Genomic DNA, 23935 nt, shown 5'->3' with positions numbered 1-23935 from the left:
GTCCTGCAGCCCTGAGCCCACCCTCCAGCCCTGGCTGAGGCTGGGAGCTCCCTGAGGGGGGGCCACGTCTCTGGCTTTTTCTCTGAGTCTCCCTCATGGGGGGAGGGGCTCTCCCCAGAACGGTCCAGCAGAGTGGCAAAGAATATCCACTTACTGGGGCAAGATGTGGCCTCTAGTTGTCACCTCCCTGGGCCTTTGCTGTCAGGACAGACACCGAGTGGACTTACAGACGGAGTGGAAGGGCTCAGCCCCTCCCAGCTGGGGACACGGAGTCCCACGCCAGGCCGGCAGAGCTGGGCACGGCGTCCTGCAGCCCGCTGAATATTCAGCTGCCTGTCCCCTCTGTGGCTGCTGCCTGTGCAGCCGGCCACCTGGGAGGGGAGGGACGAGGGCCAGGCTCAGAGGCTGGCGGAGGGGACACTACGAGCTCCCACCATGGACAGCAGGGCGTGGGGGGCTGGCACCCTCTGCCTGCTGAGCCCATTACCAGCCGTGAGTAGCCAGCCCAGCCCCTCCTGCCTCTGGCTGGGCTCCAGAGCCTTGGGGGCACAGGGGGTTGAGCTGGAGCCCAGGGGGTCCCCACTGCCCTTCCCAGGGTGGGAATCTCTCCTCACCAAGCAGGCGGCACCGTGGTTTGGAGAACTCCTGACCCCCATGATCCCTCCTTCCTTTCCCTTCCCTTCCCTTCCCTTCCCTTCCCTTCCCTTCCCTTCCCTTCCCTTCCCTTCCCTTCCCTTCCCTTCCCTTCCCTTCCCTTCCCTTCCCTCCCCTTCCTTTCCCTTCCCTTTCCAGAAGGGCACCCCGTGGGCTGGGCCCACCCCACCCATTAACTCCTTCCTGCAGGTGTTGGGCCCTGTGCACCCCGAGTGCGACCTCGTTGCCCAGCTGAGAGAGGATGAGAGTGCGTGTCTGCAGGCAGCAGAGGGGGAGTCCAACGCCACCCGGGGTACGGGGTATGGGGCTGGAGAGGGGGGGATGGCTTCTTCGATTCCTCTATCGCCCCCAGCCTCACACTCAGGGTGTTGCGGGCTGCCCCCTGGGCTGATCCATGCTGCCCACCCCTCTAGGCTGCCCCGTGACCTGGGACGGGCTGCTGTGCTGGCCCAGGGCAGGCTCTGGCGAGTGGGTGACCCTCCCCTGCCCAGCCTTCTTCTCTCACTTCAGCTCAGAGCCAGGTGAGGGGCTGCGGGTAGGGGTGGGGGTGGGGTCGGTGTTTTCCTCTGGTGGTGCCAGAGGAATGTGGCAGACACCCCCTGGCGTGAGGGCTGGCAGACCTGCATTTCACCAGCTTCCTCTTCTTGAGTGCGACCTTGGGCAAGTCAGGCCGCCCCCCCGCACCCCCCCCCACCCTCCGCTTCCTGGCCTGTGACCTCGAAGGGGTGAGGGTTCGTGAGCTAGACCAGCACTGGAGGTGCTAGACCAGCGCCTGGCACCAAGCGATCCTTCCCTGGATGTTAGCAGGGGGGCTGGCTGTGGGGTGCAGTGGGCAGAGCCTGTCTGCTGGCCAAGATGCCACCAGCTGCCTAATGGGATGGGGTCCCCCACTGCTCTGCCTCCACTCCCTGGCCTGGGTGTCTGGGGGGCCAGTCCCTCCTTCTCCCCCTGCCCTTAGGGCCCTGGGCGCACTACTCAGGACTCTGCCTCCCAAGGAAATGAGGCTCTCCGTCTGACCCATGGTGACTCCGAGGGCAGAGAGGGAGGCCCCGGATGTGTCCCGGGCAGGACCTCTCGCTGCCGCCTCGAGGGGCATTTGGTGGCTGAGGCGCCCCATCCCTCCCGGGAGAAGGTGTGACCAGGCCTCTGCTTCCGCACCTCCGCCCGCCCGCCCCCCAGGCGCCGTGCAGCGGGATTGCACCATCACCGGCTGGTCCGAGCCCTTCCCGCCGTACCCGGTGGCCTGCCCTGTGCCCCTCGAGCTGCCCACAGAGGAGGTAAGAAGCCTCTTGCAGGAAAGATCGCCATGGATGCCTGTGTGGGTGCCGGGACCCTGTGACCAGAGGGGCCGCCTTTCCATTGCAGCCAGCGGGCTGGAATGGCAGTTACAGCAGGTGTCCAGAAGGAGGCAGTGTCTGCAAGAGGGGTGGTTTGCGGATCTGCCCAAGGGTGGCAGGTGGGCCACGTTGCTAGGAGGGTGGAGACACGGAGGGCAGACAGGAGCTGTGCTGGCCACCACCTCCCTGGCCACCCTCCCTGTGCCCAGGCCTCCAGGGCACGGAGTCTCGGGTGGTTCCAGGCATGGTCCCGGGACAGCTCCTGCCCCGGCTAGTCCTCAGCTGTGGGCAGCGTGCTCGGCTGTGGTGTGGGTAAGAGGGAAACCACACACTCTACGGTAGCTGGCACGCCCACATCTCCTAATGGAGCAAGGCTTTTTGAGGTGCTTCCACGCCCGTCACCCCACATGCCTGCCCTCAGCCCTGCAGGGGAAAGCATGAGTCTGACCATTTCTCAGGTGAAAAGACTGAGTCGGAGGGGCTGTGATCGCCTGCCTCCCCAAGGGGCTGAGCCCTTGCTCCATCCTCTGCCTGACCCCTGTCTCTGCCTCTGGGGTCCAAGCTGGACTTGGACAGAACACTTGGTCAGAGAAGGAGTTTTTCCCTGTGATTGAGGACATGGTGTTCCCAAGCCGACAAGCGAGCTGGATGTCCATAAACAGGCCCAATTCCCTCCTGGGCTTCCTCGTTCCCCAGGAAGGCGGAGTTTTTGCTGCCGCCTGACCCAGTCCGAGAGGAGAGCAGCACGAGTGAGCATCCCTGCCCGCCCCTCTGTCACCAGCAGAGGGTCAGGCAGAGGACACAGACACTTTAGTCCACAGGGAGCTTGCTGAGGCCCCACGGACACCCCTGGCCCCAGATGGGAGTTTCAGGGTAGAGCTGAGAGCTTCCCCTCCCCCAAAGACACAGTTTCTGCCGCTCTCCATCTCTGCTCTCCCCAGAAATCGTACTTCTCCACGGTGAAGGTCATCTACACCCTGGGCCACAGCGTCTCCACCGTGGCCCTCCTGGTGGCCATCGCCATCCTGGTTGCTCTCAGGTGCGCCCTCTGCGTCACCGGCTCGGAACCCTTGGCTGCCTCCCCATTGTCCACGGAGCCCGGCTCTGTGCCTGGTCACGTGGATGTCTAACTCTCCCTTCTTTTCCCCACGCGTGGACCCCTCCCAGCATTCCCTCCCAGCGCTACAGCTTTGCTCATGGGGAACGGATTCTAGTTGCTTGTGACGCCTGCCTCCCTTCACCTCAGTGTCTTTACAGCAAAGCCCAGCTCCCACCCACTTCTAGGAATCTTCCTTGCCTCCTCCTTGCAGCCCTTCTTGATTGTTTCAACCCTTTGACCATTGACCCTTTTAAGTTCCCCCCACATCAGGCTTTAGGGTCTGAGCCCCATGACCTGGCCTGTGCTGTTCTCCGTCCTTGGGGATGAGCCTCATCTCCATAGTTCCCTGGGGGCTCCCCTGGGCAGGGTCCTGCTGCTTGGGCCCCTGTCCCCAGACTACGAGCTCCCTGAAGGCAGGGACTGGAGTTGCCTGTCCCCTCACCTTCCCTGAGCCCCGGCCAGTGGTTAGTCAGCTGTCCTGCCAGGCTAAAACTCAAGGTCAGCCCAACCCAATGGCATGCAATCCGACCAAGTCCACTGGGCTCCTCCCTCCCCTCCTCCGCCCTGCTCAGCCTCCTCCCGCCTGCCGCCCTCTCCCATCACCATCTGCTCCTCACCCTCCCTCCCCTGCAGGAGGCTCCACTGCCCGCGGAACTACATCCACACCCAGCTGTTCGCCACCTTTATCCTCAAGGCGGGCGCCGTGTTCCTGAGGGACACCGCCCTCTTCCACGGCGAGGACACGGACCACTGCAGCGTCTCCACCGTAACAGCCGCATCGGGGCGCCGGGCGGTGGGGGGTTAGGGGCTCGCTGCTCCTGCCGGAGCCTGCCCAGCGCCATTGGCTAAGCTGGGCTCGGCCTTGCCCACTACAGAACAGGAACCGCCCCAGCTTCCCACCCCAAAGCCTCATGCCCTTTCCTGGACCAGGGTGGCCGTCCATGCTATTTCCATGGTCCACTCTCCACTCATACCCCACCCTAGACCATGCCCCTCCGCCAGCCGTTTCATTTCACCCTGCCCCTGAGCGTTCGTCCATCCGTCCGTCCCGTGGTGAGGGGCTGGGCTGAGTGGGTGCTTCCCTCCGAGGGCACAGAATGGACCAGGTTGTGGGGGCACAGGCTGGAGGGAGCTGAGAGATGGGGAGAGTGAGGGAGGACCTCAGGGAGGGGATGGCTTGGAGCTGGGTGGGCAGCAGTGACCGGGGGAGGGGAGGGAGGACCTGTGACCCGGGAGGACCAGGGTGAGCAATCGCACACACAGGAGAACCTGCGCATGACCAAGAAGCAGGGAAGCCATCATGGGGGAGGGGAGGTGGGAGAGTGCGGGGACACCGAAAACAAAGGCAGTTGGGCCGATTGTGCAGGCCCAGCCCTTAGAAGGCACTGGAAGACTGTGCTGGAAACGAACGGATAAGTGAATGAGCAAACCAATGATGACGGGAGTCAATGAGAGAAATGATAATAGTGTGTATGGAGCACTCATGTGCTGGGAGTTACACTGAATGCTTTGCATGTATTGTCACCTTTTCTTTCCCGCACGTATTTCCATTTCAGTTCCTTTGTGGATGACAATGGGCAATGTCATTGGCTGCTTAGTGGTGGGACTGGGGCCAAGCCTGGCCACCTGAGCTCAGAGGTGGCGCTCACCCCTGGCAGCTGAGGGGGTCCTGCAGGGACGGAGGCCGGGACGGAGGTGTGGGCGCATGCGCCCATGTTTGCAGGACAGAGCCGTGCATGAATACATGGTGTTCCCTGCCCACAGCTCTGGGACTGATGGGGGCTCAGGAGAGATGGGGTGAGAGTGAAGGTAGTAGCAATCATATCCAGTTTCCACCCAGTCCCAGGAGGCCACGAGAGAGGTGCTGGGCGTTTTCCTTTGACAGACGGAAGACTAAGGCCTGGGGAGGTGACCCGCTAGTAGGGGGTCAATTTGAGCCCAGGCGGTCGGGTCCCACATCTGTGCCCTCAGCCACCACCTGCTATCCCTGCATCCCCTCTGGGGCAGCCAAGGGGAGGGGCCCGGGTGGGGTGGGAGACTTGGGCGGGCTCCCATGGGTGTCTCGGCCCGCAGGTTCTGTGCAAGGCCTCGGTGGCCAGCTCCCACTTCGCCACCATGACCAACTTCAGCTGGCTGTCGGCAGAAGCTGTCTACCTGACCTGCCTCCTGGCCTCCACGTCGCCCAGCACCAGGAGGGCCTTCTGGCGGCTGGTGCTCGCTAGCTGGGGTGGGTCCCCAGGGCTGGCTCGGGCACCGTGGGTGAGGTGGAGGGTGGGGATTCCCAACAACCACTCAGGAGCCCTAGAGAGATTGATGGGAAAGGGACCCCTGGGCTCTGCCCCGGTCCCGCCTTCACTGCACCCTGTGTGGTGGGCAGTGGTGGTGGGAGGTGGGGGCAGGTCTCCAAGCTGAGATGTAGACCCTCCCTCGCATCCCCTCTGTGCCCCACAGGGCTTCCCCTGCTCTTCACTGGCACGTGGGTGGGTTGCAAGTTGGCCTTCGAGGATACTGCGTGAGTCTGGGGGACCTCCTTGTCACCCCTGTGCCAAGTCCCCAGGGGGCGTGGGCTGGGCTCTCAGGCAACATGGGAGAGGAGGAGGGCCCAGTCCAGCCTTCAGGATCTCCCGGGCTTGGGAATGTGGTAGATGGTAGCACAGGAGGGATGGGAGCCTGAGTGGGAAGGGGCCTCAGATTCTTAGGATTTGGGGGTTCAGGGAGAGCTGAGGGTAGGGGTGGGTATAAGTGGGGGCCTCCTGGAACAGAGGAAGTGTTGGCAGCAGCAAGAAACCAGCAAACAGATTGATTTTCCAGGAGTTTATCCTTCTAGGTCGAGACAATGGTTGAGCCCAGCGTGGATTGGGGCGCCCCTCTGAAAGGGGCCAACTCTCTGAGAAACAAGATAGTCTGTGGGGGGAGGGAGGGCTGGGAGGCTCCAGAGCCAGAACCAGAAGCCAGGAGGCCAGCAGGTAGAGGGTGGGGAGGAGGGAGGCGCATGGGTTACCATGGCACAGGGCACCAGCCTCAGCCCCGGCCTGTCCTCTCCATAGGTGCTGGGACCTGAACGACAGCTCCCCCTACTGGTGGATCATCAAAGGGCCCATCGTCCTCTCTGTTGGGGTCAGTTCCTGGGGCCAGTGTCCTCTTGCTTTAGTCAGCCAATCCCCCTGGGTCCACCGATGGGCCCTACATCGTAGGAGACAGGACTCCAGCTGTGCGGCCCTCTCTGGACCTCAGTCCCGTTGGGAAAACCAGGGGGGTGGTCTCGGTCAGCACTCAGGCCCCTTCTGGCTCAGACTCTGGACGAACCTGGTGCCTGGTTGCAGCTCACCTACTGGTGCAGTGAGAGGCTGGGCGGGCAGGCGGGGGCACCGCTGCGGCTGAAACCCACCACCTGCTCCCAACGAGGTAACGGGGCAGCCAGGACTGGTTGGCGTGGCCTTGGCGAATGTGCCCATTTCCCCAACTTAGCAATTGTGCTAAGTGAAGGCCAGTGCTTTGTGCCAGAGGAGCCCCTGGGAGGAGCTGAACGCAGGATGACGAGGCCTGACCTCCCACCCTTGGCCCAGGGTGGAAACGGGGGACCCTGAGCCCCCGCCCTCAGGAGGGGGCACGTGGGACCTCCCAGTCTCCAGGCTACACGTTCTAGAGCAAAGATCTGTGCACCCACCCTCCTGCACAGCCCTGTGTCCCCAGGACTTGGGGTTTCTGGTTCCCAGAGAGACTCCACCCCAGGTCACCAGGGCCACCCCTGACCTTTGCCTGCCACCTTCCCGCACCTCTGTTTCCAGGTGAACTTTGGGCTTTTCCTCAATATTGTTCGCATCCTGCTGAGGAAACTGGAGCCAGCTCAGGGCAGCCTCCACGCCCCGTCTCAGTACTGGTAACGTGCACGCACGTATTGGGGGATCCCGGGACATACCTGGAGCATGAGTCAGCGTGGTTCTGTCTTACTCGCGATGAGGCATTCACCATCCTGGCCTGTGCTCCGCCCCATGTTCCCCGAGACAGACTAGCTCTGGTCCCTGCCTCCCAGGAGATGGTAGGATGGGAAGGATAGAGGCTCCAAACAGCCAGTTTCCAGGCCAAATAGGCTTGTGAGTGCTGGGATCAATGTCTCCGAGAGCCTGAAGAAGGAGATCCTTTCTAGAGGGCGGTAGGGGCGGGGGTAGTCAGGGAAGACTTCCTGGAGGAAGTGGTCTTCGAGCTGGACTTTGAAAGATGCATGGACTTTGGCTGGAATAAATGGAGACGAGCATTTGGCACAGGGAATAGCAGGATCCAGGGGCCCAAAGCAAGGAGGTCCAGGGTGCATGCGGGGAGGATGGCGTTCCCCAGGGTGTAGCGTTGATCTGCAGAGCTAGGGGAAGAGAGAGTAGGCGGGCGGGGGGTGGGGGGGGGCAGGTGGGAGTTTGGAGTTCTAGCCTTGGGTGCCTGAGGCTTGTCCTCTCCTGCAGGCGTCTCTCTAAATCAACCCTTCTCCTCATCCCGCTGTTTGGAATTCACTACATCATCTTCAACTTCCTGCCTGACAGCGCCGGCCTGGGCCTCCGCCTCCCGCTGGAGCTGGGGCTGGGCTCCTTTCAGGTGAGCCCACAGGCACGCTCCCTCCGTGGTGGGAGGAAGATGCGGCTGCCAGCGCAGCGAGGCTGGCTATTCTTCCTTCCAGCCACTCATCTATTTATTCAACTACCAGTATCTGTCTGCCCACTTTTCTATCCGTCCATCTCCCTATTCATTCAACTACCCCTGCACCTATCTACCCACCCCTCTACCCATCCATCCATCCATCCATCCATCCATCCATCCATCCATCCAATCTATTCAGCACTTGCTTAGCACCCATCAAATGCCAGGCTCTGTGCTCAATACTGGGGGACGCACAGATAAAGAAAGTCCGAGAAATTAGGCCAACAGTACAGACTCGGCAGGCTTGCTAGAACGATTACATGAGGCAATGGCCTGGCACATAGTAAGTGATGCAGCTGCCTTCCCTTTTCCTCAAAGACCTGGCTCACACCACTGCCTGGGAGGTACGGGGTGGGGGGGGGGGGCAGGGAGGGAGTAGAAAGACCACAAACACCTTGAGGTACTCTGATGGGTCCTTTCTCTTTGGCCCCACAGGGCTTCATTGTGGCCGTGCTGTATTGCTTCCTCAACCAAGAGGTATGTGACTCTCCAGGCTGTTCTTACTCATCGATCCTTTTCTGCCACCATCCTAAGACCCCTGTCTCCTGCTCAGACCCTGCCCATCCCAGCTCAGGCCAAACCTTGACTCCTGTGATCCTCAGTAGGAAACTGTCCTGAGCTGGATCCAGCTGAACCTGAATGCTTCCTGTTAACATCTTTTACCCGTCCCTCTTCTGGGCTGGGCCACCTTTACTCTCCATCCAGCAGGGGGTGGGGGAGGCCTTTTAGGTTCAGAAGAGGGATCCAGAGGTGGGCTCTGTGTTCCTAAAAATTGGATAAAAGGGAGAGTGGGAGAAGGAATAAGCCAGATCCAGAGCAGAGAAAGAGAAAAGAGACACAGGAACCCAGAAAGTCAGAGGTAGACATACAGGGACCTAGGAAAAAAGAATTGGATGCAGAAACAGGGGGGGCGATGGAGAGCAGAGCCAGGGACACGGAGAGAGAGAGAGAGAGGGGGAACCTGGATGAGAGAGTCACACACAAAGAACAGCTGAGACAGAGGTGGACACGCTCAGCACAGACGGAATAGATGGTGTCGCTGCCATGTAGACACACGGAGAGATGGCAAAGAGGAGCCAACGAATCATCCCACGCAGAAGACGCCGGGCATAGATTCCTTAGGGCAGACTGGCTTTGTGGGGAGAGGTGGGAGGATTGAACTCAGCGCCCCAGGTGGCCAGGCCCGGCGCTGTGGGCACAGGCAGAGCCGGGGGCTCCCTCTAGTGGCCATGGGTTTGTTGTGGGCTCTGCGTTCTGCTGGAGACCTGGGTGCATGTGCCTGACACCCCCCCTCCTCCCCTCTAACACACACCCTCCATCCTCACACCCCACCCCCCCCCCCCAGCTGTGGGGTACTGCCCTCCCCTCACCTGCCACCCCTGTGTCTGACTGGCTCCCTCTCCTCTGATCCTCTCTGCTCACACTACAGACTCTGGCTGATGGGCCCTGGGGGTGCAGGGAGAGGAACGGCTCTGGCTGAGGCCGGTGGGGCCTGGGAAAGGGGATTCCACAGAGATTTGTAAAGGACTTTCCCAGGAAGCGGTGTTGAGGACCAGATAGTTACATACTTCTGGTGATGGGGAGCTTACTCCCTCTGAATAGCCCTTTCCGTGGCCAGACAGCTCACCTTGATGTTGAACAGAAATCTGCCCCCCTTTGGCCCTCACCACAGCCTCAGTTCCCTCTGCCCCGACAGCCCCGTGAGAAGCGAGGATGCAGACCTTCCCCCTGCACCTCCCAGGCCACTTTGCTTTCCGTTACTGTCAGTCTCCACACGGCAGGTCCTCAGGCGGCGTGCAGGGTCCTCTCTCCCTTGAGGCCGTGTTCTCTGGACAGGTTTCCCGGCAGCCACAGTTCAGCTCAGTGGGCAATGGCAGGGCTGAACCCCCGCGCGGGGGATGGTCTAAGCCCGTGGTCGGCAAACTCATTAGTCCACAGAGCCAAGTATCAACAGGACAACGATTGAAATTTCTTTTGAGAGCCAAATTTTTTAAACTTAAACTTCTTCTAACGCCACTTCTTCAAAATAGACTCGCCCAGGCCATGGTATTTTGTGGAAGAGCCACACTCAAGGGGCCAAAGAGCCGCATGTGGCTCGCGAGCCGCAGTTTGCCAACCATGGGTCTAAGCTATTCAGGGAGGACAGAGTAGTTACCTGGCCAGAAACTCGAGAAAGCACCCATCCATGTCTTTATCTGGGCCCAGACAAAGGCAGCGCTAAGAGGTAGAGACAGGGCTAAAGGGAATGGCCAGAAATATATCCGGGAAGGAGGAAGTGGTACCCTTCAGAGGCAGCACTTAGCCGTGGCTGTGCCAACCGTGGCTTCTCCTGCCGCGAGCCTGTCTGTTTCTCCTGCGTGGTCTCTCCCGCACTCGCGGGCCCCCTGGGGTGGCGTCAAGGAGTGGCGGTGGGACCTTTCTCACATTCCCCCCTTGTCCCCGGAGGTGAGGACCGAGCTCTCACGGAGATGGCACGGCCACCACCCTGAGCTCCTGCCGGCCCGGAGGACCCGTGCCCAGTGGACAGTGCCTTTCCGCCCAGGGACGAAGGTGGTGACGTCTGTGTGCTAGGCTGCCCACGTCACGTGCCCGCAGCCCACACCTGAACTTGGGCAGCTACCGCGGGTCCACCACGTTCCGAAGGAGGGGGACCTCCTGGGAGCCCCAAGTTCACAGCCCCACCCCGGCCGCTGCCCAGCCCTGGGCAGGGTGGCCCCTTTTACCCGTCCCTGGCTCTTTCCCCCGGGTCCCTGTGTGTCTAATTCTGGTTTCCCGGGTTCCTCTGACTCTGTTCTTCTCACGGGCCTCCTCCTAGCGCCTGAGCTGTGGCTCAAGGCCCGAGGAGCCAATAAACGTGCGATGAATAGATACGTGTGAGTGAACGCGCGAGCCTCGCGGGGGGCGGATGGACAGCCTTCGCTCGGATCCCTGGGGCACGGCGCCTGCATCGCTCCTCGGTCCACGTGACGCACCGCCGTGGACGGTCTGCAGGGACCGCCTTGTTTCATTCGCTTGAACACGGACTCTCCCTGCTTCCCCCCTCCGCTCCCATTCCCTCCTCCCGCAGGCAAACATTCCCACGTGTTTATGGGAACATTTGTGTTTCTGTGTGTTCTTGCAAAACAGGGAGTGTTTTGTGTGTCTGTCCTTTTAGCTTACACACCCGCTGCCGGGTTTGTGCCTGACATCTGGCTTCAGCGCCTCTCCCCTCCGCCCTGGGTTTTAAGAGATTCCCCCCCCCCGCCCCGGGTGCCATGTGCTCCTTTAGTCTCTTGTTTGGCAGCTGTCTGGTGCCACGCGGGGTCTCCCCCACCCTCTAGGTGAACACTGGCGGACCTGGGAGTAGACGTGCCCCCGGTCGTCAGTGAGGGCTCTTCTGAGTGTGACAGCAGTGACAGATGGCGCCGCAGGGTGCCTGCAAAGTCTGGGCTCCCACCAGCAGCTCCGGAGCACTTGGCGGTACCCAGCTTTTTAATGTTTGCAAGTCAAATGGGCGTAAAGTGAGATCTCCCGCTGTTTGAATTTGCATTTCTCTGATGACTAGTGAGTGAGCATCTCTCCTTGTGCCTGTTAGCCTTTTGGGGCTGTTCTTCTGGAGGTGGCTTGGGTTCCTGGGCACATTTTCCTCGAGGGGTGAAGCTTCCTCAAGTCTCGGTCGGTCGCCTTTTTGTGCCCCCAGCCCGATGTCACGCGTCGTCACGGTCCATCCCTCCCCGACCCTAGTCCGTGGCAGGAGGGAGGACAAGGAGACCTGGGCGCTGTCCCTGGGGGCCTGTCAGCTGGTGGCCGTGGAGGGAGATTTCAGGACAGAGACGAGGCAGGAACGGGCACCGCGGGTCAGAACGAAATCTCTCCCTGTCTTGGTCACCCAGGGCAGATCGGCCCTCAGACTCGGCCCCTTCCCCGGCCGCCAGGGAGCCTTCCCGGCCACCCTCCTCTGCGGGACACCCTCTGCACTAGTCACAGGGCTTCCAGGGAAAGGAGAGGCGGCCAGAGAAACCCAGGGTCACACCAAGGTCAAGGTGCAGCCCCAGTCTAAAGCCCTCCCAGGCTTTCCTTCCTTCAGCCTCAGGTCACGGAGTAATTCATACTCAGTGCACGGTGTTGGGAGCTAGGAAAGGGATTAAAAAAGAAAATAAAAACCAGCCATAACCTCATTACCAAAAGGCAGTCACCATCGATGTTTTTGTATGACTTCTGAAAAAAGTTTTCTATACATTTTTGAAACATCTTGAGATCATATTATACTTATAAATTTGTATCTTGTTTCTTACGCTTAAGATTAAGATACACAATTTTTTAATCCTTATCTGAGGGTATTTTTTTCCACTGATTTTTTTAGAGTGAGTGGAGGTAAGAGAGAGGGGGGTGAGAGAGAGAGAGAGAGAGAGAGAGAGAGAGGAAAAATGTTGTCGATATGAGAAAGACACATCGATTGGTTGCTTCCTGTACAAGCCCCTACCAGGGCCAGGGATTGAGCCTGCAACTGAGATACATGCCCTTGACCAGGAATCGAACCCTTAACCCTTCAATCCTTGGGCCGACACTCTAATCACTGAGCCAAACTGGCCAAGGCAACAGACACAATTTAAAAATGGCCCATGAGCCCAGACAGTGTAGCTCCGTGGTTGAGCAACGACCTATGAACCAGGAGGTCACGGTTCGATTCCTGGTCAGGGCACATGCCCATGTTGTGGGCTCAGTCCCCAGTGGGAGAAATGCAGGAGGCAGCCAATCTGTGATTCTCTCTCATTATTGAAGTTTCTATCTCTCTCTCTCTCTCTCTCTCTCTCTCTCCTTCCTCTCTGAAATCAATAAAAATATATATATTTTTAAAAAAAAAAATGAAAAGATGCTCAATATCTTTAGTCACTGGGAAAATGCAAAAGAACACCACAATGACATACCATTTCACACCCACTAGGATGGCTAAAATGAAAAAAAAAAATAGGCAAAAACAAGTGTTCATGAGGATGTGGGAAATTGAAACTCAGATATTGCTGGCGGGAGTGTCAAATGGTGCTGGTGCTTGGGCGAAAAGTCTGGCAGTTCTTCAAAAAGTCCAACAATGAGTTACCACAGGACCCAGCCGATCCACTCCTAGGCGTGTAGGCAGGAGAACTGAAACCACATGTCTATACAAAGACTTGTACATGAGTATTCATAGCAGCATTACTCATATTTGCCAAATGTCCATCTCTTGGTGAATAGATAAACAAAATGAGGCATATTAACACAATAGAATATTATCATTAAAAAAATGAGACACTGATACAAAATACAATATGGATGAACCCTGAAAACATTATGCCAAGTGAGAGAAGTTAGTCACAAAGGGCCACACGGTGTAAGGTTCTACTTATGTGCAATGTCCAGAATAGGCAAATCCATAGAGATAGACAGTAGTTTATAAGTTTCCAGGGGCGGGAGGAAGGAAAATGGGGGCTGATTGCTGAAGGGTGTGGTGTTTCTTTTAGGGGTGATGAAGTGGTCTACCATTAGATGGTGGTGATGGTTGCACACTGTGGTGAATGTACTAAAAACCACTGAATCGGATACTTTAAGTGGATGAAATTTATGACATGTGGATTATGTCTCAGTGAAATTATTAAAAAGAGTAAATGGGTGGTTGCAGCAGAATGCTTGCAAACCTTTTGTTCTGCTATATAATTTGCAAATATATATATATATATATATATATATATATATATATATATATATATATAAATTTATTGTTTTGAAGTATTACGTATGTCTCCTTTTCCTCCCATTGACCTCTCCCCAGCCACTGAAGTCTAATATTCTTTATTTTGCCAATCATTATGCAACAAATCTATTAGTGGAGGTTGCTCCCAATTTTTTAAATAAATAGTTGTGATAAACTTTCTTGCATACAATTCTTCATGCACATCTCAAAAAGGTAAAAATTTCCAAATGAACTTTTAGACCTAAAACTTTTGAGCCAATGTCATTCACACAGCAAGTCTTTTAATTCCGGTTTGCAAATTTCCTCCTGGGAAAAGTTGGCCCAAGTATCTATACTAATAAAAGGGTAATATGCTAATTAGACCCTGTTGACCAGACAACTTCCAGTCATCCTGACTTCCTTCTGGACAAAGCCACAGTAGCAGGGGCCGAGGCAGAGGTGGTTAGAGCAATCAGGCTGGCAGAGGAGAGCAGTTAGGGGTGATCAGGCAGGCAGGGGAGGGCAGTTAGGGGCAATCAGGCCAGCAGGGGGGAGCAGTTAGGGGTAATCAGGCCAGCAGGGGAGGGCAGTTAGGGCAGATCAGGCAGGCAGGCAGCTGAGCAGTTAGGAGCCAGCGGTCCCGGATTGCAAGAGGGATGTGTGAGGGGTCCCAGATTGGAGAGGGTGCAGGCCGGGCTGAGGGATCCCCTCCCTCTGTGCACAAATTTAATCCACCGGGCCTCTAGTTGTTGTATAAGCCAAGTAAGAAAGCTGGTTTCTACATTGCTAGTATCATTAATGTCTTTGTCAGCCTGATAGAGTGCTCTCTCAGCGTTTAACTGCTACTGGTACTCATGTTAGCAGTCAGTAGGGGTTAGTGTTTGTGGGTAGTTAGCAGTCAAGGGTTAGTGTTAGTGGGTAGTTAGCAGTCAGTCAGGGATTAGTGTTAGTGGGTAGTTAGCAATCAGTAGGGGTTAATGGGTAGTTATCAGTCAGGGATTAGTGTTAGTTAGCAGTCAGTAGGGGTTAATGTTAGTGGGTAGTTAGCAGTCAGTAGGGATTAGTGTTAGTGGGTAGTTAGCAATCAGTAGGGGTTAGTGTTAGTGGGTAGTTAGTCAGTAGGAGTTAGTGTTAGTGTGTAGTCAGTAGGGGTTAGTGTTAGTGGGTAGTTAGTCAGTAGGAGTTAGTGTTAGTGTGTAGTTAGTCAGTAGGGGCTAGTGTTAGTGGGTAGTTAGTCAGTAGGGGCTAGTGTTAGTGGGTAGTTAGCAGTCAGTAGGGGTTAGTGTTAGTGGGTAGTTAGTCAGGGGTTAATGTTAGTAGGTAGCAGTCAGTAGGGGTTAGTGTTAGTGGGTAGTTAGCAGTCAGGGATTAGTGTTAGTGGGTAGTTAGCAGTCAGGGGTTAGTGTTAGTGGGTAGTTAGCAGTCAGGGATTAGTGTTAGTTAGCAGTCAGGTTAGTGTTAGTGGGTAGTTAGCAGTCAGGGGTTAGTGTTAGTGGGTAGTTAGCGGTCAGTGTTAGCAGTGAGTTCGTGGTGGTGGCAGTGGTGGAAGTTCACTCATGTGACTGTCCCTTCCCTAGAAGCTTCACCTGTGGCTTGGAGTTGGCTCCTTGCTTCTTTCTGGTTCAACTGGAGCCACAAATTCCTGCACTTTCTAGTCTCTTCCCTGGACTGAGGCTACAGTGAGGGTTCCTGGTCCGATCCCTTGACTGGCAATCCCTCCCCTCTTCGGGGCATCAGCATCCCCTCTCTGCGGTAAGGAGTCAGTCGTTAGGTGATTCTGAGGACTCCAGAAGGGACATTGGTTTGCAGGCAGTGGGGGAGTTGAGATGAGCAATGCCCCCCTTAGCCACCAGGTGGCAGAATGAGGTGGCCAAGGACCCTGGCTGGGCTGAACTGGCTCCGGGATGAGGCCCTAGTCTATGCAGGGTTCAGAGCAGAAGGAGGTTTCCCTGGGCCCCTGGCTTTGTTCCGGGAAAGCAGGATTTCCCATCATCCACTGCAGCATCTTCCTGCCAGATTCTACTCGGGTCCTGAAAGGAATTTCCTAAAGGGAAGGAAGAAACTTCCCTCCTGCTATGGACAGCCTGGGTTCCTCTACACTGTGGGCAGGAGGAGGCAAGAATAAAAATAAGGGGCCCATTTCCTGTCCCTGGAGAACCCCGCAGAGATGTTGGGGAGGTCCCCAGGGATGAGATATAACCTGGATGTGAATAAGAACAGGTGTGTGGGGCTCAGACTCTCTGGGCGGTGGAAGCTCAGAGGACAGGGTGTGGGTGAGGGCAGGAGCAGTCAGGGAAGGCTTCCTGGAGGCGGGGACCCAGGCTGGTTGAATAGACCCTAGACCCCCCCTTCCCCCCCAGGCTAAGCACCCCCATCTGCTGGGCAGGGAGCAAGAGTATGGCTCATCTCAGCTTGGGGAGCAGTGCTTCCAGGAAGGGTGTGGCAGGAGAGGGTGGTGGGCGTAACGCCAGGCTTTGCTCTTCCGGAGAGGGTCCTGGGCTTTCCTGGGAGGCTGTGGCTCTGCGGGCCGGCGACCCGTTCCTTCCCTTGGTAAGTATTTGCTAAGTAGCTGCTGGAGCCAGAAGCACAGCTGCAAACACGCTGGATATTCGCACTCAAGAGGCGTCAGGTGTGGGAGAGGGCAGGCGAGGAAGCCAGGGCCGGTTTGGCAGGCACGGCGGGGAAGGGGTTGGCTCTCAGGACCACCGTGCCGAGTGTCTGGTGCTCCGTCCTCAGCATCACGGGTGTGAACCGCAGTGTCTCCGGCCGAGGGTGGCAGAGTGAGTAATCCGCCACAGCGGTCCCTGGTGGGGTGGGCGCTCCCCTGGCCGCGCTCCGGAGACAGGTGAGCTGCCTGAAGTCCTGCATACACTGTGCTGCTGCCTCGCCCGGCCCGAGGGCCCGACTCACCCTCCCCGCTGCTGGCTGCTGCCTTCCACAGGGCAGGCTGGTCTGTGGGGGCGCAGGTGGGGTCCCCGACAGGAACGAGGAGGGTGGGAAATCGAAATTGTAGTGGGACCATTAGGAACTGGGCTGCCTTCAGAGGGGGAGTCAGGCTTTGGAAACCAGCAAGGAGCTGCAAACCACAGATGTTTGGGCTTTTTTTTTTTATTTTTATTTTTTTGACAGTCTGTTCTCTCCCTCTGTGTGAGTCTGTGTGTGGAGACTTCTCTTCTGGCGCTCTCCCTGCTCTGTGTCTCTCCGTGTCTCCGTGTCTCTGTGTGTCTGCGTGTGTGTGTGTGTGTGTGTGTGTGTGTGTGTGTCTCAGATTCTCTGTCTCTGTCTCCCTCTCCCTGTCTCTCTCTGTGCCCCTGTCTCTCTCACTCCCTATCCCTCTGCTTCTGTCTCTGACTGTCTTTCTCTTTCTAAGGCCCCCGCTTCCAGCTGTGAGAAGTGACAGCAGCCCGTCGGGCAGCTGGCCTGTCTCTGTGAGTGGACATCTGGTCCTGGGGCTGGCGGGAGGTGGCTGGAGCTTTTCACATGCGTGCACATGGCCAGCTCCCCCATCTGTCAGAGTTCTCCTCTAGTTCCCTCTGCCCACCTCCACAACCACGTCTCTTTCTCTTTCCTCCCCGCTTCCCCCAGACCTGTAGGGCCATCCTAGCCCCAACATCCCTTCCAGAGACAGGGTATGTGTGTGTGTGGGGGGGGGCGGGGTTGGGGTGGGGATGTCTTGGGAGGGCAGGTGGGACGACACAGCCCCCGTTCACAGACCTCCCTGCAGGCGTCCCCAGGAGCAGGCAGGCAGGCGGGCGGGCAGAGGGCTGGGGTTGGTGGGCAGGCTGTTTCCCTGCCTCGAGGTGTTGCATAAGCATCCGCAGCCCTGCGCACATTCCCATGGTTACCGGATGGGAAAGGCTGGCTGTGGTGGCATCACCATGCACCGCTGTGGCCCACAGCTCAGGCCGGCCTGGCGCTGGCACGGAGCAGCTCTGGGCTCTCGCCGGACAGATCTCTGCCAGGCAGGGCCCCTCCTGGTGTCCATGGGCCTGTGGAGTCAGGCGGAGGCAAAGGGCCCCGGGCCAGCCTCTCAGCCCGGCAGCCATGGGAACAAACTTGCCTCCAACACTGGCTGACTCAGCACAGGCCGACCTGGCGCTCCATCCTGGCCTTGACCCCGGGCCAAGCCCAAGCCCCACCCACAACCCCCGTTCTTTCTGCAGCCCCTTCCTCCGTCTGAACTTGGGCCCAACTGGGCTCCTAACCGAGCACAGCCTCCAGCCCTCAACTTGGGCCCTGGCCTCAGCCTCTGATCTCCTGCACGGCCTCTCGCTGGCCTGGGCCCGGGGGTCACGGAGTGCAGGGACAGCCAGGAGGCCTAAGCCCTCCGTGGGCGCCTGTGCGCAGGCTGAGCATGGAGGCTGTGGGCCTCGGGCCAGCGGGGCTGTGGGGTTCGAATGTCAGGGGTCAGCCGTGGGGCAGAGCAGTCAGGGAAGTCCCCTGGCAGAGGCAGCGGGGTGTTGGGCCGAAAGGGATGAGTAGTGTTTGAAGAAAGAAAAGATCTGGCGGAGGAGCAGCTGCCGGAGCACATACTGCTGGGCTGAGTTCGAGCTCTGGAAAGAGCAACTGTGTGGGTGCAGGGGTTTTTTGGCATTTCACTCTGTGTTGCTGGGGTACAGGAAGTGGCTGGAGGACAGGGCTGGGTCGGTGAGCAGGGCCCCGTGGAATCTGACTGTCTTTCAGAGGGTGGGGGGATCTTCACACAGGGCACGCAGGAGACTCCCCATGTGTGCCCCCACCCGAGCCTGAGCTCCGGGTCCAGCTGTCTCCTCCACAGCTCCACGTGGGTGTCCAGGCCTCCCTCACGTTGCAGGTCCCCCAGTTCTGGGAGTGTTCACCCCATCGGCCCAGCAGGTCCCGCCAATCCCAGGAGTAATTCCTGAATCTCTATTAGGAGGTTCTGAGCCTCTGAGCCGGTGCCTTTGCTGGGGCCCCCGGGCTGCTGGGACATGCCGCTTGCTGCAATCCTATTGGCCCTTCCAAGGCACACAGGGCAGGGGTAAAACCGGTCATCCTGGCACCCCCACTTCCAACCTGACCTTGAGAAAGAACGGAAGTTCCGTTCCAGAGCCAGCAGGGCCCTGTGTGGCCAGGACCAGCCCACCTCCCAGCCTCACCTTCTCTCTTCCCCTCTCCGGCGGCGCTCTGCCCTGGCCACACCCACCTTCTCAGGGTCCCCAGACATCTCCCTTCCCCCACTCCTGCTCCCCTACACACATACTCCACTCCTCATTTCAGCACAGCAGTCCCTTGAACACCGCCCCCTCCCCCCAGTGCTCTCCAGGATCGCTGTCCTACACTCAGTCCCCATTCAATGCCAATGTCACCACCTCAGAGAGGCCCACCCTGCCTGCCCAGGGACATCCCTCACCGTCACATTGCATGTCCTTGTTTCATTTTCTTCATGGCACTTAGCAGTGACTGCAGTCCATCCCCGTTGTTCACGGTGTTGTGTTCTGTTAAGTCTCCGTGAACACTGTGCTAGCAAACACAGAACCGCAGCCCCTAGGAGAAACACAGCGTGGGGCTCCCGAAGCCGGCGGTCACATTGTTGCCAATGATTAATCCACAACCTTGTTCCTGTGTGCAGACACCTTAGTTAACACACAGATGCTCCTTGACTTATGCTGGGGTGATGCCCAGGTGGACCCGTCATACCTTGAAAATAGCATTAAGTCGAAATGCTTTGAACACATTTAATCTACTGAACATCGCAGCTTAGCCTCGCCTCCTTTATTTGTTTTTATTTTTATTTTTACTAGAGGCCTGGTGCACAAAATTTGTGCACTTGGGGAGGGGGGTCCCTCAGCCTGGATTGCGAGAGGGCGCAGGCCAGGCTGAGGGACCCCACCGGTGCACAATCGGGGCCAGGGAGGGGCACGGGAGGTTGGCCAGCCAGGGAGGGACAGCAGGAGGGCTCCAGAGCATGTCTGGCCCATCTTGCTCTGTCCCGATCAGCTGGACCCCAGCAGCAAGCTAACCTACCGGTCAGAGCATCTGCCCCCTGGTGGTCAGTGCACATCATAGCAAGCGGTTGAGCAGCCTTAGCATATCATTAGCATATTATGCTTTGATTGGTTGAATGGACTACCGGACACTTAGCATATTAGGCTTTTATTATACAAGGATTGATTTCAGAGAGGAAGGGAGAGGGAAAAAGAGAGAGACAGAAATATCAATGAGGAGAGAGAATCATTGATTGGCTGTCCCCTACACACCCCACTCTGGGGATCGAGCCCACAACCCAGGCATGTACCCTGACTGAGAATTGAACCATGACCTCCTGGTTCATAGGTCAACCACTGAGCCAAGCCAGCCAGGCCAGCCTCGCCTCCTTTAAACTTGCTCAGAACACTTCTGTTTCCCTCCAGTTAAATAGCCTTGAGTTTCATCTCAGGAGACATCGCCTCCCCCTCTTCTCACCACAAGTCGGAGCCACAGATGGGCGTTTTGTAGATATGATGGGATGCAAAAACATAACACACAATATCCAGAAATGCTGACACAGGAGACTTGGGGGGAGGGGTTGTTGAACTGTCATGTGCGGCTGCCTGGCAGCTTCCGTGCCCCGCCCCCGCCCAGTATCCCGGGAGAATGTCGTACTGCATGTGGTTAGCCAGGGAAAGATCAAAATTCACGATTCAAAATTCAAAGTACGGTTCCTACTGAATGAATATCGCTTTCACACTGTCATAAAGTCAAAAAATCGTTAAGTCGAACCATTGACCGTCAGTGTATGGTTGACTCATTGACAGCAAACTTGTGGCCGACAGCACTCCACCTCGTGACTGAATGGAGCTGATCTAACACGCGCTTTCTCCATAAGGCACATCGCAGCCTTCCTGCACTTGGAACATCAGGCAGCACTCAGCTCTGCACAGTGGGGGAGGAGCGGGCGGGAATCAGCAAAATCACCACTGAAAAGCCCCCAGATGAGAAAAACCTGGCACCGCATAGACCGCGTAAAGGATGCTAGTTAACAGCATGGGGACATGGGCATCGGGCCTCTCAAGTTCTTTACCACTCTGTGCAGGATGACTGACAGCCCTGTGAGTGCTGACTTCAGGGGTACTAGTAAGTGTCATCTAGGAGGCAAATTCACACGCGTGAAAGCTGCAAATAATGAAGACCAACTGTATCTTAGAGGTGTTCCTGCGTAGTATCAGGCCTCTCTTTTTCTTATCCACTGCTGACCCCAGGGTCAAGGGCAAGACTCACAGATGTCTCATACATATTTGTCGGTTGACTGACCTGCCTCACATACACACACTCAAACACCCACACCCACCCACAGACAAACACTCACATTTACATACCCACACACACATACAGAGCCCTCAGAGGTCTCAAAGCAGAAAAGATGGGCCATCTCTCTCTCTCTCTCTCTCTCTCTCTCTCTCTCTCTCTTTTTTTTTTTTTTTTTTTTGGTTAATCCTCACCCGAGGATATGTTTCCATTGATTTTTAGAGAGAGTGGAAGAGATAGGGAAAGACAGAGAGAAACATCGATGTGAGAGAAACACATTGATTGGTTGCCTCCTGCAGGAGCTCTGACCAGGGCATGGGCGGGGGAGGAGCCTGCAACCAAGGTACATGCCCTTGACCAGAATTGAACCTGGGACCCTTTGGTCTGCAAGCCGACACTCTATCCACTGAGCCAAACCGGCTAGGGAGAGCCATCACTTTTTATAGTGCTCCTCATTGGGGAGAGAAGGAAGATTCTGCAAGGAGAGTGTAGGGGGGAGTCCTGGTCCTAAGACCTCCCCGATCCCTGTCCTCTCTTTACACCAGACCTGTCATCCATCGCAGGGAAGGCTGCATGAGCCTGTGTGTTGTTTAAACTCCCTCCCGCAGGAATCGGTGTGTGGCTGAGGTCCCCATGGAAGATGGTGTGTGTGTGTGTGTGTGTGTGTGTGTGTGTGTGTGTGTGTGTGCACGGCTCCAGCCCTGCCCTGCCGAGGCCCGCTGGCTTCCTAGCAGCTGCAGTGCTTGCTCATCGACAGGCCCATAATCACGGGAAATTACCCAGCGCAGAACTAGAATTAAGGCTGCCGCTGCCACAGCCAGGTTCACAAAGCCCTGTGCCCAGAGGAGCCTGGGAGGAGGCTGTGCTGGGAGCTGGGGCTCCTGGGGAGGACAGGGGTGGGGACTGGGCGGAGAGGCCACGGGGAGGAGGACAGCTTCTATGTGTGTCGTGAGCCTATGGAGTGTCAGGCACGGGGCTGGCTTATTCCAGGTTCACTGTATTCAGCTCTCACAGCAGCCCTGCAAGGTCAGGACCGTGCCAGGGGTACCTGTGCCAGGGGTACCTGTGCCAGGGGTACCTGTGCCAGGCCTGGCTTCCCAGAGGTCGGGTAACGAGCTTCAGGTCACCAAGCTTGTAGCCAGCAGAGCTGGGCTTTGAATGCAGGGCTGTTTGACTCCAGGGCCAAGACTGGGGTGCAGGGAGCTCCCTCTGCAGAGGGCGGTAATGGGGGACCCTTGTCCATGCCGCCTGAGCTGGGCTCTCTGGGTTCAATACCCCCCAGTTCAAGGAGCACCTGGCTTACTGGTGTGGGGGCTGCGGAGGGAGACAACCCAGAGGTCTCATAGGGCATATGCCGGCACACAACCAGCAAGCACCTGCATCTGACTGGGCAATAAACACGTCCATAGTGCCAGGGACTGTTCTAGGTCTCCCCACACAGACACACAGAGAACGCTTTGAGGAGTTACCATCATCCCATTTTACAGCTGAGAAAACTGAGGCACAGAGAGGTTATGAGCTTTGCCAGTGGCTGAAGAGCTGGGAGGCCATGGAGGCAGGCCCCGGACCCAGGCAGTCTGGCAGCAAAGGCTCTGTGCTAACCACCAGGCTATATGGCCTCTCTCTGGCCCTTGAGTCCCTCGGTCCTTCCCAGTCCAGAGGCACACTGTGCAGGCCATCTGGCAGGTGGCCACCTGGTCTCTTCTGCCTGGACACAGCCCCCCGCGCCCCCGAGGGGGCCTCTCGGGAGGGTCTGCCCCTAGCTCTTCTCTCCAGGTCTCTTGGTGGCCCTGGGGGCCCCCGCTGAGGACAGTCACATGGCTGTGGACACGCGCTCCGCCAGCCCACACAGCCCTGAGCCCGGCTGAATGCAAGCCCACCAAGTCCCAGACCCGGGGCCCATGCTTCCCATTAGCTCGTTAATCTTTTCTCCGTGTGGGTTGTGACCAGCATTTAATAATTTTAATGAAATGGGAGAGAACGGAGAAGAGAGTGCATCAGAGCTAGTGAGGGCAAGTGCTGCCTCATGAAACTTTAATTTCCACTTTGCATATCGACGCTTGTTTATGCTGCATCTCAATGAAGAATGAATGCATTTCTCGCTGTGGGTGAAGCAAAACCAGAAGCCTGCAGAGCAGGCCTGCGGGGTGCTGTCTCGCTTCTGGTGTCCTACTTAGGTTCTTGCATCAGCCCAGCCAGCCCAGGATCTCCCATCAGGCTGCGCCCAGAAGGCACCTGTGCCCCTCCGCTGAGCCAAGCCCAATCTGGGGGTCACGCAGAGAGCGCAGTGCCCTTGAGCGATGTCAAAAGGGACCACTGTGGAATGGATGCTCACCGTGCGCCGGGCCCTGTGCCAGGCACTCCGCGTGCACCATCTTTTACGTCACGTGTTCTCTCCATTCCACAGATAAGGAAATTGAGGCTCAGGAGCTGCATCTTCTTGCTCAGAGTCAGTATCTCACACACATCGGAGCTGCGTTCGAATCTGGGTCTGGATGGCTGGCAGGAAGGTTCTGATCATGAGCGGGTGGTGATCATATACAGACGCTCCCACCACCCCTCCATGGTCACCCCTCCCCCTTCTGTACCCCAAGTGGGGCTCCCGCCAAGTTCCTCTGAGGCCCCTCCTCGAGGCATTGTGACTGAGGAGGCTGGGTGGGGCGCAGGAGGGGAGGGGAGGACCAGATAAAGGAGAGCCTGCCCGGGCCTCTGGCCCCCCAAAGCTAACAGCTCCCTTCTCAGAGGCATGGGGGACCAGCGTGAGCACTGAGTTTGGAGATAGCTGGACCTGGGTTCATGCCGGGGCTGGATTCAGAGAAGAATATGGTGGCTGTCCCTGCCCAGCCCCCAAAACAAAGCAATTCAAAAGAAACCCTATTATTTGCCATCCTCTCCGGTAGCTTCCCATTTCCTCACAGTAAACACCAAGGCCTCACGCGGCTGCACAGGCCAGCAGGTCCTGCCCCTCTGGACTCATCTTTCTTGTTTCTCCACTTGCTGGGCTCCAGCCTCGCTGGCCTGTCTCCTTGCTGTCCCTGCCCCAGGGCCTTGGCACTTGTGCTCTCTGCCTGGAGCGTCTTCCCTCCGACACCCACAGGGCACCCTGCGACACCAGATGTCGTACACCACTTTCTCGCTTTGTTTCTTTGTTCATGGCACCTGCTACGAAAACACGGCATGACATATGCATCGGTCTTGTTTACCATCTCTCTCCATTCGAACGTAAGC

At 57.4% G+C, this 23935-nt stretch overlaps 1 protein-coding gene across 1 annotated transcript; it reads left to right on the top strand.

Annotated features, from left to right (window-relative positions):
- The first annotated feature begins 435 nt into the window (after positions 1-435).
- On the top strand, positions 436-10442 carry GHRHR (growth hormone releasing hormone receptor). Its single transcript, XM_054726388.1, has 13 exons — positions 436-492; positions 844-946; positions 1068-1175; positions 1834-1931; positions 2933-3030; positions 3724-3856; positions 5164-5317; positions 5542-5602; positions 6138-6207; positions 6879-6970; positions 7545-7674; positions 8212-8253; positions 10222-10442. The coding sequence occupies exons 1-13, from the start codon at positions 436-438 to the stop codon at positions 10345-10347; spliced, it is 1272 nt and encodes a 423-aa protein (XP_054582363.1). The 3' UTR covers positions 10348-10442.
- Positions 10443-23935: the final 13493 nt, after the last annotated feature.

This window comes from Eptesicus fuscus, chromosome 14 (assembly GCF_027574615.1).
Source record: "Eptesicus fuscus isolate TK198812 chromosome 14, DD_ASM_mEF_20220401, whole genome shotgun sequence".
Lineage (NCBI taxonomy): Eukaryota > Metazoa > Chordata > Mammalia > Chiroptera > Vespertilionidae > Eptesicus > Eptesicus fuscus.
The sequence above is the reverse complement of the archived record's forward strand: the minus strand, read 5'-3'. Positions and strand labels throughout refer to the sequence as shown.

Excerpts from the sequence above, each read along its gene's own strand:
- GHRHR (XM_054726388.1), top strand. The coding sequence starts at position 436 with ATGGACAGCAGGGCGTGGGGGGCTGGCACCCTCTGCCTGCTGAGCCCA. Across the intron at positions 493-843 it reads TGCTGAGCCCATTACCAGCC|GTGTTGGGCCCTGTGCACCC; the intron begins GTGAGTAGCCAG and ends TCCTTCCTGCAG. Across the intron at positions 8,254-10,221 it reads ATTGCTTCCTCAACCAAGAG|GTGAGGACCGAGCTCTCACG; the intron begins GTATGTGACTCT and ends TTGTCCCCGGAG.